The sequence below is a fragment of the Perca fluviatilis genome, chromosome 12 (genome assembly GCF_010015445.1).
Source record: "Perca fluviatilis chromosome 12, GENO_Pfluv_1.0, whole genome shotgun sequence".
Lineage (NCBI taxonomy): Eukaryota > Metazoa > Chordata > Actinopteri > Perciformes > Percidae > Perca > Perca fluviatilis.
In genome coordinates, this window is record NC_053123.1 from 38,305,572 (window position 1) to 38,322,147 (window position 16,576).

General features: G+C 40.4%; 2 protein-coding genes across 2 annotated transcripts in view; both read left to right on the plus strand.

The window, feature by feature from the left end:
* The window catches only part of LOC120570383 (galactose-specific lectin nattectin-like), a 367,842-nt gene that overhangs the window by 80,915 nt on the left and 270,351 nt on the right, over positions 1-16,576 (plus strand). The window lies entirely within an intron of this gene.
* Positions 1,812-7,629, plus strand: LOC120570390 (galactose-specific lectin nattectin-like). The gene is made up of 6 exons (XM_039818715.1): positions 1,812-1,874; positions 2,107-2,169; positions 5,367-5,456; positions 5,856-5,990; positions 6,745-6,856; positions 6,943-7,629. The coding sequence occupies exons 2-6, from the start codon at positions 2,107-2,109 to the stop codon at positions 7,002-7,004; spliced, it is 462 nt and encodes a 153-aa protein (XP_039674649.1). The 5' UTR covers positions 1,812-1,874; the 3' UTR covers positions 7,005-7,629.

Here is a 16,576-nt window from a genome sequence, read left to right on the forward strand (position 1 = left end):
AGATTCTCAAAAGTTTTCAAAAGATGTAAGTTCAATGGTTCTAAAATCATTCAGAGTTTTGGGGCAGTTTATCTTGGGAACAGGGACAACCACAGCATCCTTCCAGCATTTAGGGATGTGCTGAGTCTATAAGGACTTATTAAAAATATAGTGAAAGACTGGGCAAAGTTCTTTAGCACAGGATTGGAGTAACTGACCACAGATGTTGTCAGGTCTGTAACTCGTATTTGTCCTCATGCAAAGGAAGGCCTTTTCATTGTCTTTTTGTTCAATTTAAAAAATGCTGATTATCTTTAAGTTTGTGAAACGCTTCCTGTATTTCTTTGCTAAAGTTAAAAAGTATCAAACCGAGAATAAAAACAATTTAGAGCATTTCCAAGACCAAAATCTGAGTGAAAGCCGTCTAAAGTGACAGTACTACGGCTTTTTGGTTTACTGAGGCCTGCAATGGCTTCCCTGCAGAAGGCAGCATAAGAACATGTGACATCAGCAAGTTCATCCAAATCATCACCACATGTTTCTATAAACATATTCTAGTCAGTGCAGTCATAACAGTCCTGCAAGCACTGTGTGGACTCTGAGGTCCAGACTTTGATGTCTTTGGTCTGGACTTTACCCTCTCTAGAAGAGTTCTGTTTGTGGGCAGAAAGAGCATGCAGTTGTGATCTCCAGAGCCCAGGGGGGGTAAAGGGTGTGATTTATAAGCCTCCTGTAGTAAACCAAAGCACAGATCCAAAATGTGATCCCGCCTTGTCTTACAGGATACGTATTGATAGAATTTTGGAAGTTTCGTTTTGAGGGAAGCGTGGTTAACATCACCCAAAATAAAGTTCTGGGTGAGGCGTCAGGCGAAATTGACTGTAGTTTTTGCACTACATCGGAAATAATTTTGCATGCAGAAGAAATGTTGGCTTTGGGATGAATATACACGGTTGTAACAAAGAGTTGGGGGAACTCACGGGGCAGGTACAAAGGACTCAAAGACACTGATACACATCTGGAGTACAGATAGACAGTAACAGAGTCGCAGTATCTTTGGTTCACATACAAGCATACCCCTCCTCCCTGGGTTTCTGTGTCACCTCTTTTATAACGTTCCCCAGGATCATCGAAGGCAGCGGAGTCTGCTTGAGACGCAGCTTCCCCAGCCGTAATCGGACGCCACCTCGCTTTCCCCCGCATTCATCTCCACCTACTCTTCTCCCTTGTTCTGCCATAAGTTTTATTACAGTCTCTTGGGATGAGGTCTGGTAGCTGTAGCGTGATGTATGACATGCCAGCTGGCCTCACAAGGTTAAGTTGCAGCAGCTCATTTCTGCTGTATTGCCTCCTGGCTCCACTGGCAATATTGACTTCCCAGGATAGCAGGTGAAATAGCAGGAGTGATAGCGCAAGACAATTGAATTCTATTTTCGATAACAGCAAAGAGCACCTTGTACCCCTGAATCACGTCAAAACAGCCATGAAGACACAAACTGATGTATGCCTAGTAGTAGTAGCACCACGAGAAGACACCAATCTCTCAAGCCAAACTCACTGACTCACTACATCACATTATCATTTTTTTAATTTAAAAAGTAACTTTAAGTGTCAAATGATGAGATGTGGAGTAGAAGTATAAAGTAGCATGAAAAGGAAGTAAAGTCAAAGTCAAGTGTGTTGGCTGCGGTACCTCTTACTGGAAGAAGTTTCATAGTGTGTTTCCTTGTTCATTTTTACATAAAAACATGTCAATCAGCCATTAAAATGTTCTCAGGTTGACATATTTCAGATGCCACGGCGGTATGATAAACTATATAAAGACATTTTCTTTCAGTGACAGTCATCAGATCGTTCTTCTCTCTCTGTTTCAGCCAATCACCACCTCAGCAAAGGTAATTAATAATTTATGTATAAATGTATTTAATAATTAGACATTTTAATTATTAGATAATCTATCAAATATAAACCATATCATCACCACACCATATCTATATTATATAATACACTTATAATTAGCAGGATGCTTTAATTTGATAAATGGCTCATTAATGAGCTCAGTTATTCATTGTCTGACATTCTTTCTTTGTCTGCAGTTTGTTGACTTTGTTTAACTTCTTTCCACAGATGACATCAGTCTTTCCGTTTGCTTTGTTGCTCTGTTTGTCCAGCGGACTGTTGACTGCATATGTAAGTACACTCTTATGTGATAAATAAATCACTAAAATAAAAAATAAAGATCTGGCATCTCATTACCCAGACTTTAGTATGTAGCTACTCAGCTACTCTGCTCAGTCAGTAAACTTCTGAGAAGAAATCTGTTCTTTAATTAATTAAACAATGCTTGTTTCAACACTTTAAACGCTGTCTTTATCCTTTTGACGTTTTTTTGATGCTAGTAATATTTTCAACGCATTTCTGATGCTTTTGACACTCTTTAATCCAAGGGCTGGTTAATAATTTACGATAACGGTGTGGTAAAGAGCTCACTGTGTTAGCTAGCATTAATGATATCCTCCAACTAAAATTTCACATATGTAACACATGACCAAACCAAACAACATTTTAAACTACTATATGTCAAATAAAACATGCACATTGTATATTGTCTCACACAATTACTTACAGCTCACAAGCAGCGTTTGAATGTTCAAATTTGACACAAATTCATTTAATTTCAACTGCTATTTACTCATTCAGACATTCACCAAAAAACTCCATTCAAACTTTAAAATGTTTCACATCTTTAATACATTCAGGGAAGTATTCAACTTTCAAATCCCATTAATACTTGTTAAAATGTTCAACTTTGTTTGAGACTAAGAGGGAATGCCTTTATGACATTTTTACATTAGTGTGTTTTGGATGAAATGTTCAGACTCAGAGTGCATGACCCAGCTGATAGACAGACAGCAGGAAAAGCAAAGTTCTCTTTACTTTGCTGTACCATCTTACAGTTTGAACTTTTCATTAAAATGTAGGGAATATTGTGCCCTTTCTAACAATGTACTGAGGGAGGCAAACAGACTTTCACATGAGGCACAGTGAGCTTCCAATTTTGTTTTGTTGCTCTAACCAGGTGGATGCAAACACTTACACCTGCAGAATGAGACGATCTGACAGAACCTGATTTACCAAATCAAGTTTCCTTTAACTAACAACAAAATGATAATTTATAATGTTTACTAATTATTAGTTATGCTTTAATTGGGGCCCGAGCATGAAAGTGCAAGGAACCTATTTCTTTGGTAAGCATTATTTTTCCTTCGTCGCATTTTTGAGGGGGTAAGAATGCACGAAACTCACAAAAATTTACACACGCATCAGGCCTGGTGAAACATAATTTTATATTTCAAGGGTTTCGTAGACAGTCGTGAAAAAATGCTACAACAACTTAAAAAATGTAGCCCCTGCACTACGTTTAACGTAGACTAAAGAAACATGGTACACATAGTTAGCATGTCAAGATGTACAAAAAACGTCTTTGGAGCCATACCCTAAACCCAACAGGAAGTCTGCCATTTTGAATTGAAAGTTTGAAATTAGTGTGACTTTGGCCATTTCCACGTGTCGTACACTTACATCTGGTCAACTTCAAATTTGGTCTCTGCCATCTTAAAGCTCCCATGGTATAAACATTTCACTTAATGAGATTTTTAAACATTAATATGCGTTCTCCCTGCCTACCTATGGTCCCCCAATGGCTAGAAATGGCGATAGGTGTAAACCGAGCCCTGGGTATCCTGCTCTGCCTTTGAGAAAATGAAAGCTCAGATGGGCGGAAGGTTACCTCCACTTTCTCTGCTTTACCCACCCAGAGAATTTGGCCCACCCATGAGAGAGAGACATCATGGCTTTTCAAACGAGCAAAGCATTTATCGATCAACGAAGAAGTTGTTGTAAAATTAGTGTCCAATGCTGCTTGCAGGTTTAATTTATGTTATTTTAACAGTTTATTATTGTTCGCATCAAAACATTTTATGTATTCTATTAACTTTTTGTTAATGATTAAGAAATCGTTTGTAAACCGTCAGTAAACATTATTTGGATGTCTACTGTAAAGTTTCAACTGATGAAAATAATACCTTGTTAATGGTTAATAAAGACTTTGTTAAGCATCCATAAACATTATTTAGATATCAATAAAATCATCAGCTCATTAACAGATCACCAAAAAAAAGATTTAAAGGCGTCAAATAAATGTTACTTGATGCTTTATAAACCATTTATTAATCATTAACTTATTATTATAAGGATTTGTTGCAACTTTGATTGCCATTCAAATAATTTTTATGGATGGTTTACAAAACAATTATTAATCACTGACAAAGTATTAACTATCTACTACTTATTGTATGACAATAAACTAATGATGAAATAACATTAAAGGTCCCATGACATGGTGCTCTTTGGATGCTTTTATATAGACCTTAGTGGTCCCCTAATACTGTATCTGAAGTCTCTTTTATATAGACCTTAGTGGTCCCCTAATACTGTATCTGAAGTCTCTTTTATATAGACCTTAGTGGTCCCCTAATACTGTATCTGAAGTCTCTTTTATATAGACCTTAGTGGTCCCCTAATACTGTATCTGAAGTCTTTCTTTTATATAGACCTTAGTGGTTCCCTAATACTGTATCTGAAGTCTCTTTTATATAGACCTTAGTGGTCCCTAATACTGTATCTGAAGTCTCTTTTATATAGACCTTAGTGGTCCCCTAATACTGTATCTGAAGTCTCTTTTATGCAATTCAGAAACTTCCAAAAACTGAGATTTCCTTAGGATGTGCCATTTCTGTGTCTGTAGCTATTAAGGAGGAGAGAACATCTTTTCCTATTCTATTTCCAACACGCTTGCGTGTCGTGTGAAAAATAGGCGTCGGTCCTATTTATAGCATGCACGCGTTTTCATCGCGGCTCAAGCCGCGCCTGAAACGTGCATGTCATGCAGGCAGAGTGTAAGCTCTAACCTGTTACCATGGGAGCCAAAATAAAAACGGACACGCCACGCAGCTGACACGCTCACGCCACACAGCCAGTGTGTAGCCGGCCTAGCCGTCCTGTTCTTGTGCCGCATGTCAGTTAAACGTCCCGACCCAGTGCACCAAAAAGTGAAACACCAGAGGGCTAGACGCTAAAGGAGACTTTTTGCGTCACCAATACACCTGACCAAGCATCCCTTGTTGATGCGCTGGTAGGTCCGTATTCAGGATTTTAGCAATACAGAGGAAGTTTATTCAGAACAGTATCTCTGACGCGTTGGGTAGCTCTGATTGTAGTCTGGCATTGCCAGCTCTATCTCCACAGCGCTGAGGAGGAACTATCCGTAAATGAACAGTTGTTGATATAAACTAGTCTGATTGTTGTTGGTGTGTTTGTTCATCCAGGGTCAAGCTTCCTGCCCTCCTGGTTGGACTCAGTTTGGCTCTCGCTGTTTCGGTTTCTACGGCCAGACAAAGACCTGGTTCGATGCAGAGGTACAGCAGTTCTTTCTATCATAACACATTTATGCTAAATACCAGTGTACTTTAATACTTTACTGCAGTAAAACTTCTAATACCACACTGTAAAAATACTCTGTTAGAGTAAATGTCATGCATTGAAAGTATGTAGATATCGTCAAGAAAATGTAGCTAGTTAAAGTATTAATACCAGTAACTAAGTAGCCTACATTTACTTTTAGTGTAATATAGTATTTTTACAGTGTAGTATTAGTAGTTTTACTGAATTAAATGACCTGAATACCTCTTCCACTACTAACTAAAAGTATAAAAAGGTCCCCTGTGACTGTTAAACTGCCCTGAGATCTGTTAATAATGTGATTGTGTTTTTGTTTCTTTCTAAACATTTTAAACTGATGATATTGTCTCCATTAGTTCTTCTGCCAGACTGCTGGTGGGCATCTGGCTTCCATCCACTCAAATGTGGAGCATAGATTCATCAGAAACTACATTAAGCAAGTGACCGGTGCAAACAGACCGGCCTGGATCGGAGGCCATGACACAGTGTGGGTAAGACTTTTTTCATCACACAGGAAGTGATGTCGCTCATCTCTCAGTCTGTTCTCATGAAGCATTCGTACATATAGCTGTGAAAAGTAGATAATCTGTATGTAGTCCACGTATTTATTACTGTCAGCAGCACGTTTACTGCTGCTGTATAAGAGTGTGAAGTCCTGAAGAAGTTAAGGAGAAAACACAAGACTTTCACCCAGGAAACAGGTGTTCATGTCCTGAAGAAGTTAAGGAGAAAACACAAGACTTTCACCCAGGAAACAGGTGTTCATGTCCTGGAAGAAGTTAAGGAGAAAACACATGACTTTCACCCAGGAAACAGGTGTTCATGTCCTGGAAGAAGTTAAGGAGAAAACACAAGACTTTCACCCAGGAAACAGGTGTTCATGTCCTGAAGAAGTTAAGGAGAAAACACAAGACTTTCACCCAGGAAACAGGTGTTCATGTCCTGGAAGAAGTTAAGGAGAAAACACAAGACTTTCACCCAGGAAACAGGTGTTCATGTCCCGGGAGGGTTTTAATCCAACCACCATCTTTTTTCTAATCTTAACTAGTCGTTTTGGTTTTTCTAAACTTTACTGTTATCGCTGCATGACGCTTACCTTTCCTCTGCTAAATGTAACTATAAAGACCGTTAACATTAACTGTCATGTGACCAGTATAAAACAAGGAGGATCCTCTTGTGGCCTGAATGAGTATTACAACAACACAAACTCTTGATTTTACTTTAAAACAATATTTTCTCCTGAAGGTGTTTTGGTGGTTGTGGACTGATGGTTCCTACTTCGACTACACAAGCTGGGCTGCGGGGGAGCCTAACAACTACCGTGGAGGGGAGTTCTGTCTTCTGATGAACTGGAATGGTAAAAAAAAAACAACGTTCAAAACATCTTGTTGTATGTTGCATTTTTAAATATGAAAGTTAAATGGTTGGAAACTCTCTCTACAGATAACTGGAACGACGGGACTTGTAGCTCCCAGCTTTCTTTCGTGTGCTCCAAGAATCTGTAACCATAACGTACCATCATGATGCCTCTCCAGCTCATCTATAATCTCTATCATTGATTCCCTTTCAGTTTGTTCAGCAGACAGAAACAGCTCTCTGCTGACAGATGACTCACTTTCACTTGTTTATTAGCTGAAGAGTTAGAGAACAGTTCACATTTGGGTTTAAAATTAAACAGAAACTGGCTCACTGAGCTGGACAAAAACTAATCAGTAATTGATCTTATAATGGAAAGTAAAGAACACAAAATGAAATACAGAAAACATTTGAATACTCTCTGAGAGTTATTGTTCAGATCAATTCAACTCTCATGTGTAAACACTAAATATGAATTTCGTTAGCTTAGCATAAAGGGAGGAAACGGGCAGAAACGTCTGGCTTATTTTAGCATAAAGACTCAAAACAGGGAGAAACAGCTAGGTTAGCTTAGCATAAAGACTGGAAACAGCTAGCCTGACTCCATCCAAAGGTAAACCTACCAGACATGAGTGATGATGATCTTTTTATCCAAAATGTCCAGATAGAAAATAAAAGTGTATATTTTGTCAGACCTGTCTGTGATACAAGAGGAGAATGCAACTGTAATAACACTTCATAATAACTATTAATAATTCATATAGTCCACTGGTTAATGAACTGGTTACTGTTTATTGTTAAAACTGATGTGTGGTGTTCTTTATTCAGCTGATTTCCTTTACTATATAATCAACTAAGCATTCAAAAATAAAAGAAATATTGTCACAAAAACAGTGTCTGGTCCTGACTTATTAATTAGTGTCAAATTATTATATTCTTGTGAGTATCTAATTCCGTTAATAGAACAATGTTAAGATACTAATCAAAAATACAAATAAACTCATTGATGAAAAGATTAAGTAATAAGATGTTTATTTTAAAGTGTAAGACCACATGAATGTCCTCCTACGGGATAATAAAGTTTATTTTGACTTTTTAAAGAATGTATGAGAGAAAAAGAAAACAAAAGAAGTAAAAGTACCTAAAACCACAGTGTACAATTATTCAGTTATTATGGAAATCATGGATTCAAAATATTAATAACGTCTTGCGATTTTAAGTCCTCCACATCGAAATACAGTCACTATTTACACCGTTTTAGCTGTATTTTAGTCGGACCTGTCTGGCCGCAGTTTTTCCGTTGTTTGCAAAACTTTCCTCCGCTCCGTTAGCTAACGTCTAGGTATTTGTTGTGCTAACGGCTAGTTAGCCTGCCTGCTAGCGGGAGGTAAAGCGGACCACTTAGGATTTTGCCTCCTTGGAATCCTATTCTATATTCTGGTAGCAGTAACGGGCTATCCACAGCCTTCTAACACAAGCAGGAGCACCTGCATTGTAATTTGATTTGTGAAAAGGGATCGGTTTTAGGAGAAGGCCTCCATCAACGTTGCTACTAGGTAAACTAGCAAGCTACACAATGCCCTCCCTCAGCTGTTCACCTGGCTGTGACTCGTGCCTCCTCTTCAGCCAGAAGATAGTGGAACTTGAAGCCAGAATATCGACTCTCCACCAGATCAAGGCAAGTGAACAGTTCCTCGACTCCATTATCATTGGAAGTTCCCCCCACACACACACTGATGGATGTTTTGATTCCACTGTGCCCTGCAATACCCTCACCCCACCACGCACTAATACAACCTCTGACCCTGTTACCTCTCCTCGGCTTCTGCCGAGGACCCAGCCAGCTCTGCTGACCAGCTCCACTCCACACCAGCCTGAGCCATGGCGTGTAAGCAAGCACCAGAGCAGGCGGTCAGGACAACGCTCAGCCCCAGCCCAACCCCTACAACTAGAAAATCGCTACAGCATTCTGACGAACGACGAGGAGTTCCCTTCTCTGCCACGTCCCCACGCAGCTCATCCTGGTCCATCCACACAGTCGACGCGCCCATTGAGGGCGGACTCTCCCCCCTCGGACTCATCAACCTCCACGCTGGTCATCGGAAGCTCCATGGTAAGGGACCTCCACATTCCCCCTTTACCTAGCGTCCCTCCAAGGTCTACTGCTTTCCCGGTGCCAAGGTCCGTGACATCCAGCACAAACTTCCCGGCATCCTCGCCTGCCACGCCAAGGTCGACAACATCATCGTGCATGTGGGCACAAACGACATCAGAGAGAGACGGTCAATAGGACTCCAGGAAGACTTCACCACTCTCCTCTCCACCCTGATGGGCACAGGTAAGCGGATTGTCATCTCTGGGCCTCTACCTACCTACAGGAAGGGTGCAGAGAGATGGTCCAGACTGTTCTGGCTCCACACCTGGCTGGAACCAGTCTGCACTTCCCTGAGCATTCCCTATGTCGACAACTTCAACTTGTTCTGGATGATGCCCAACCTGCTGAAGCATGATGGTCTCCACCCAAACCGACACGGAGCCAGGATGCTATTAGACAACATAACGACCACACTGAAAGGCAAGTATTGACATTCTGTTGAAAATATCACAGATTCATGTCCCCCAGGTATTGATCCTGATAGCACTATACAAGTGGATGAATCTGAAAATGTTTTCTGTAGGATAACATGTAGTACTAGTATTATTCCAGTAACGTGTAGTACTAGTACTATTCCAGTAACATGTAGTACTAGTACTATTCCAATTATAATCAACAACCGACCACACAAAGGGGTGAATAGAGGGACAATACTTAACAACCTAATTGGAATTAAAACTACCACTGCAATGATAGAAAAGGATAGGAAAATTAGATGTGGATTACGAAATATCAGATCTCTGTCTTCTAAAGCAGTACTAGTAAATGAACTGATATCTGATAATCAAACTGATCTATTTTGTCTTACTGAAACCTGGCTGGGCCATGAAGAATATGTTAGTCTAAATGAAGCCACTCCTTCCAGTCATATTAATACTCAAATTCCTAGAGGCTCAGGCCGAGGAGGGGGAGTTGCAGCCATATTTGATTCAAGCCTGTTAATTAACCCTAAACCCAGACTGGACTATAGCTCTTTTGAAAGTCTTGTTCTTAATCTTCAACATCCAACACGGAAATCAGAACAGCCAATTATATTTGTTGTTGTCTACCGAGCTCCAGGTCCGTATTCTGAATTTTTATCTGAATTCTCTGAGTTTTTATCATGTGTAGTCCTTAAATCAGACAAAGTACTGATTGTAGGTGATTTTAATATCCATGTGGACGTTGACAGCAATAGTCTTACTACTGCTTTCAACTCATTACTGGATTCAATCGGTTTCAGTCAGAGTGTGCACAAGGCGACGCACTGTTTTAACCACACCCTCGACCTTGTGCTGGCATATGGTATTGAAATTGAGGATTTAATAATATTTCCGCAGAATTTGGTATTATCAGATCATTTTTTAATTACTTTTGAATTCTTGCTTCCTGACCATTCTAAACTAGATAATAGCTTCTACACTAGATGCCTATCTGACAGTGCTATAGCTAAATTTAAGGAAGATATTCCAACAGCATTACACTCTATGTCGTGCCTTAACATAACAGAGGACCTTTATGTTAATCTCAGTCCCTCTCAAATTGATACATTTGTAGACGGTGCTACGACTTGCCTACAGACGACCTTAGACTCTGTCGCTCCTCTCAAAAAGAGGACGATAAAGCGAAGGAAAATAGCTCCTTGGTATAACTCGCAAATTAAAACAAATCTCGAGAAACCTCGAAAGTAAGTGCCGCTCCACCAAAGTGGAAGAATCCCATTTGGATTGGCAAGAAAGTCTCAAAACCTATAGGAAGGCCCTAAGAAAAGCCAGATCATTACAGATTACAGACTATTACTCTTCATTAATAGAAGAAAATAAGAACAACCCAAGGTTTCTTTTTAGCACTGTAGCCAGGCTGACAGATAGTCACAGCTCTACTGAGCCATCTATTCCTCTAGCTCTGAGTAGTGATGACTTCATGAGCTTCTTTAATGATAAAATTATAACAATTAGAGATAAAATTCATCACCTTTTACCCTTAACTTCTAACAGTTCATCTTTAAATGCAGGACCGCTAGAAAGACCGACTAGTCCCGACATATACTTAGACTGCTTTTATCCTATAGACCTTCAACAATTAATGTTAAAGATATCCTCAGCTAAGCCATCTACCTGTCTCTTAGACCCCATCCCAACGAGGCTACTCAAAGAAGCGTTACCCGTGGTAAACACTTCACTACTAGATATGATCAATATGTCCTTATTAACAGGTTATGTACCGCAGTCATTTAAAATTGCTGTGATAAAACCTCTTCTGAAAAAACCCACCCTAGATCCTGAGGTCTTAGCAAACTATAGACCTATATCTAACCTTCCCTTTCTATCCAAGATCCTTGAGAAAGTGGTTGCTAATCAGTTATGTGATTTTCTACATAGCAATAGTTTATTTGATGATTTTCAATCAGGATTTAGAAAGAATCATAGCACAGAGACGGCATTGGTGAAAATTACTAACGACCTTCTAACAGCTGCAGACAAAGGACTTGTCTCCATTCTTGTTTTACTAGATCTTAGTGCTGCATTTGACACTATTGACCATACCATCCTGTTACAGAGACTGGAACACTTACAGTTGGCATTAAAGGAATCGCACTAAGCTGGTTTAAGTCCTATTTCTCTGAGCGATCCCAATTTGTTAACATTAACGATAAACCCTCCAAGCACGCTAAAGTTAGCCATGGCGTTCCTCAAGGCTCAGTGCTTGGACCAATTCTATTTTCCTTATATATGCTTCCTCTAGGTAATATTATTAGGAAACACTCAATTAACTATCACTGTTACGCAGACGATACCCAATTATATCTGTCAATTAAGCCAGATTAAAGTGGTCAGTTAGCAAGACTTCAAACGTGTATTGAGGATATAAAATCCTGGATGATCCACAATTTCCTGATGTTAAACTCAGACAAAACTGAAGTTATTGTGATAGGACCAACGCACCGCCGAACTTCGTTTTCGGGGGATAAAGTTACTCTGGATGGTATTGCCCTGGCCTCCGGCACTGCTGTCAGAGATTTGGGAGTTATTTTTGATCAGGATATATCCTTCAACGCCCACTTAAAACAAACCTCAAGAATAGCCTTTTTCCATCTTCGTAACATTGCCAAAATTAGGAATATCCTGTCTCAAAGCGATGCTGAAAAACTAGTCCATGCATTCGTTACTTCTAGACTAGACTACTGTAATTCCTTATTATCAGGTTGCCCAAATAAGTCCCTTAAGACTCTCCAGCTGATTCAGAATGCTGCAGCACGTGTTCTGACGAGAACTAAGAGAAGAGATCATATTACTCCTGTATTAGCTTCTCTGCATTGGCTTCCAGTGAAATCTAGGATCGAATTTAAAATCATTCTCCTGACTTACAAAGCCCTAAATGGTCAAGCACCATCATACCTAGAAGAGCTCTTAGTACCTTATTGTCCTTGTAGAGCACTACGCTCCCAGAATGCGGGGCTACTTGTGGTTCCTAGAGTCTCTGGAAGTAGACTGGGGGCCAGGGCTTTCAGCTATCAGGCTCCGCTTTTGTGGAACCAGCTCCCAGTCTGGGTTCGGGGGGCAGACACCGTCACCACATTTAAGAGTAAACTAAAAACTCTCCTCTTTGATAAAGCTTATAGTTAAGGAGTGAGGAGTTGCAGCGTCCACCTAACCCGGCCCACCTGCTTCTCCTCGTAGTCATCAGTTTTATATACTGTATAATTAATAATATAGCGAGAGTAGAGGGAGGCAGGCCAGTACAACCCGATCCGGTTAGGGAGAGTTCTAGCCCGACCAGGCACCTCTCTCTAACCTGCCTCTCTTAGTTATGCTATTATAATTCTAGACTGCCGGGGAGGATGTTTCCTTCCTATGACACACTGAGCTGCTCTCTAATCTCTACTTGTTACTTTTGTATTCATCCTGTCCCAGAAATGCTTGTTACTAATCTAGCTCTGGGGAGTTTACTCTCCGGAGTCCTTATGTTTCTTCTTCGCAGAGCTATGCTCTGCGATTCTCTGCAATTCCCGGCCGCATCCTGCTGCGTCCTTCTGCATCCACCGCATCCGCCCATGCTCTGCAGCGCCACGTTTCATCCCGCAACGCCCTGCTGTGATGTTCCTATGCACAGAGTAGTCGGGATCCAGGATAGGGGACTGCACTACTCAGTATGACTCGATGTGCCCTGCTATGACATGAACTTCCACGATAACCTTCAAAGTCACTGTTCCTCTAATGTGACTATTACGCCACTGTTCATCACCCCCCAACCGGCCCCGTCAGACACCGCCTACCAAGAGTCTGGGTCTGCCGAGGTTTCTTCCTAAAAGGGAGTTTTTCCTTGCCACTGTCGCAATAGCCACTGATAAATGAAAGGGCAGCATGGTGGCACAGTGGTTAGCACTGTGGCCTCATAGCAAGAAGGTTCTGTGGTCGAATCCAGGTCGTTCCGGGGCCTTTCTGTGTGGAGTTTGCATGTTCTCCCCATGTTTGCGTGGGTTTCCTCCGGTTTCCCCCACCATCAACTAGGTACTAGGTTATCCAGTTATCCTTGATCAAGGCACTGGCTCAGATCTGGAGTTGGTCCCCGGGCGCTGTCATTGGCTGCTGTCATTGGCTGCCCGCTGCTCCCTTGAGGGATGGGTTAAATGCAGAGAATGAATTTTGCTACATGTACGTGTATGTGACAAATAAAGTACCTTATAAAAAAAAAAAAATGCTTGCTCTTGAGGGAATTACTGTAATTGTTGGGGTTTTGGAAATTATAGAGTGTGGTCTAGACCTACTCTATCTGTAAAGTGTCTCGAGAAAACTTTTGTTATGATTTGATACTATAAATAAAATTAAATTGAAATTGAAATTAAAAAGTATCAGCATCAAAATATACTTTAACAAAAGTAAAGTAGTTATTATAAAGAATGGTCTGTTTCATAATTAGATTATTGTGTGAGTGCTCATTCACAGTATTATTTGATTCTGTATTTTTTTCTTTATGTTATTTTGGTCGTGTCTAACTTCTGCACGCGTTCAGCCACAAGAACCATTCAAATATCAAAATGTACAACTTTTTAGAGACTGCAAGACACTAGACTGCAGACTGCAAGAGAAGGGTTTAACGTGAAAAGGGTGCATAACTTAATTGTCCTTAGTTGTCCTAATCCAGACTCCAAATCACACACTAGGTCAAAACGAGATGCTGTCAGTGTAGAAATATTGGCAGTTAAAAGTTGCTGCCAGTTAAAGGTGTATTTGTACTCATGGCAAAAGAGCTGTGTGCAGTGATTGAGGAAGAGGCAGTTCGTTTAGGCCATACATGGCATAAAAGTGCATTGTGTACCAGACAGATAAGCAGAAAAACAGGAAAGACAGTTAAAGTTATGAGAACAGAAGAGGAAGTTGCACCACACAGAGGCTCAGATAGATCCTTGTGTTTTGGTAAACTTAAAGTGATGGTTCGGAGTAATTTCACCCTAGGGTCCTTTGCACCATGACCTCGAGCCAAACACCCCCCCAGAAGCTTTTTTCACCTGGGTCGAACATTGGGCGAATAGCGTAGAGTAGCGTTAGCCGCTGAATGGCTTAGCGCAGGGGCTAATGTTGTTTTTGGAGCAAAAGAGGAACGATTGAAAGTCAGCGCTCAGCTTCAAACGACAATGTTAAAAACAACAGACAAAGCCAGAAATATTGGTGTAGTCATGGACTCAGACCTGAATTTTAACAGCCACATTAACATAATTAAAAAATCAGCCTATTATCACCTTAAAAATATTTCAAGGGTTAGAGGACTTATGTCTCAGCAGGATCTGGAAAAACTTGTCCATGCTTTTATCTTCAGTAGAGTTGACTACTGTAACGGTGTCTTTACAGGTCTCCCAAAAAAATAAATCAGACAGCTGCAGCTGATTCAGAACGCTGCTGCTCGAGTCCTCACTAAGACCAGGAAAGTGGATCACATCACTCCAGTACTGAAGTCTCTACACTGGCTTCCAGTGCCTCAAAGAATTGATTTCAAAATACTTTTACTGGTTTATAAATCACTAAACGGTTTAGGGCCAAAATACATTTCTGATCTGCTACTACACTATGACCCCCCAGACCTCTCAGGTGGTCTGGGACAGGTCTGCTACACTATGACCCACCCGGACCTCTCAGGTGGTCTGGGACAGGTCTGCTACACTATGACCCACCCAGACCTCTCAGGTCGTCTGGGACAGGTCTACTTGTTGTCCCCAGAGTCAGAACTAAACAGGGGGAAGCAGCGTTCAGTTTTTATGCTCCACATATCTGGAACAAACTCCCAGAACTGAGCTGCAACTCTCAGTTCTTTCAAATCTAAGCTAAAGACCTACCTTTTTGATGTTGCTTTTCTTTAAATAATCTATTTTATTAACTTTAATTTCTTATAGTGCACTGTAACTTTTATTCTTATACTGCACTATCAATTTTATTCTTGTTTTAATTTGTTTATTAATGTTTTTAAATTGTTTTAAATTGTTTCTTTAATGTTTTATGTAAAGCACTTTGAATTGCCCTGTTGCTGAAATGTGCTATACAAATAAAGCTGCCTTGCCTTGCCTTGCCTAATGGACCCACTTTGTATCTCATAAATGACCCCACTAATAATGCCCGAAATGATACCAAAGGTCTACACTAGTACATATAGGTTATGTACTCATAAAACGATGGATTGGAAAGTTTGTAAGTACACCAGAAGTTTATGAACACTTGCCTGCTCTCTTCTGCTCTCTGTTGCTGCTGCTGCTACCTGCAGTTAGACGAGTGCTTAGGGCCGTCTACAAATTACTACACCGAAAAGAGATACAACAAAAATATTTATTAATTTAATGATTAAATAAGGTAATGTCTCCAAACTTACCTCAATTATTACTTAAAAAAAAAAATATTTTTTTCTTTTCGGTGTAGTAGTTCGTCTCCCAGCAGCAACAACAACAGCAGAGAGCAGAAGAGAGCAGGCAAGTGTTATTTACATAAACTTCTGGTGTAAAAAACTTTCCAATCCATCGTTTTCAAATAATACATAACACGCTATATACTAGTGTAGACCTTGTAAGTCGACATTATTAGTGGGGTCATTTAAGACACAACGTGAGTCCATTAGCCCTCTTGTGCAGCCTATTCAGCTACTAACGCTACTCTTACTATCGCCCAATGTTAGACCCAGGTGATAAAAAGCTTCTGGGGGCGTGTTTGGCTCGAGGTCATGGTGCAAAGGACCCTAGGGTGAATTACTCCGAACCATCACTTTAAGTCTGATAGAAAGAAGGCGCAGTAGTTAAATTTATCTGGCTTAAGGGCCTTATATCGGACAAATTCCCACATCGGCAAAGCTGGACCGGTCTGTGTGCAGACTTCTGAACAGAAACCTCTTCACGATACTGTGGATTTAGCTAGTCTGAAAAAGGTCCTTTCAGGAACAAACGTCGTGATTTAACGGTTCATTCCAACAGAAATTTAGAATATTGACAGGCATCTCTGTGTGTTTTACAAGCTGTTTTTAAGGTTGAGTGGAGGCTAACTGAATTAGATTAGCTCCATTCGGAGACATGTCACGAGCAGGGGGAAGTTAGTTTAATGTTAACGCTTG

What these genes read in the sequence shown, in the direction of transcription:
- LOC120570390 (XM_039818715.1), top strand. Translation starts at nt 2,107, where the DNA reads ATGACATCAGTCTTTCCGTTTGCTTTGTTGCTCTGTTTGTCCAGCGGA. An exon ending in GCGGACTGTTGACTGCATAT is followed by an intron (nt 2,170 to 5,366) that starts GTAAGTACACTC and finishes TTGTTCATCCAG; the next exon opens with GGTCAAGCTTCCTGCCCTCC. An exon ending in TCTTCTGATGAACTGGAATG is followed by an intron (nt 6,857 to 6,942) that starts GTAAAAAAAAAA and finishes CTCTCTCTACAG; the next exon opens with ATAACTGGAACGACGGGACT.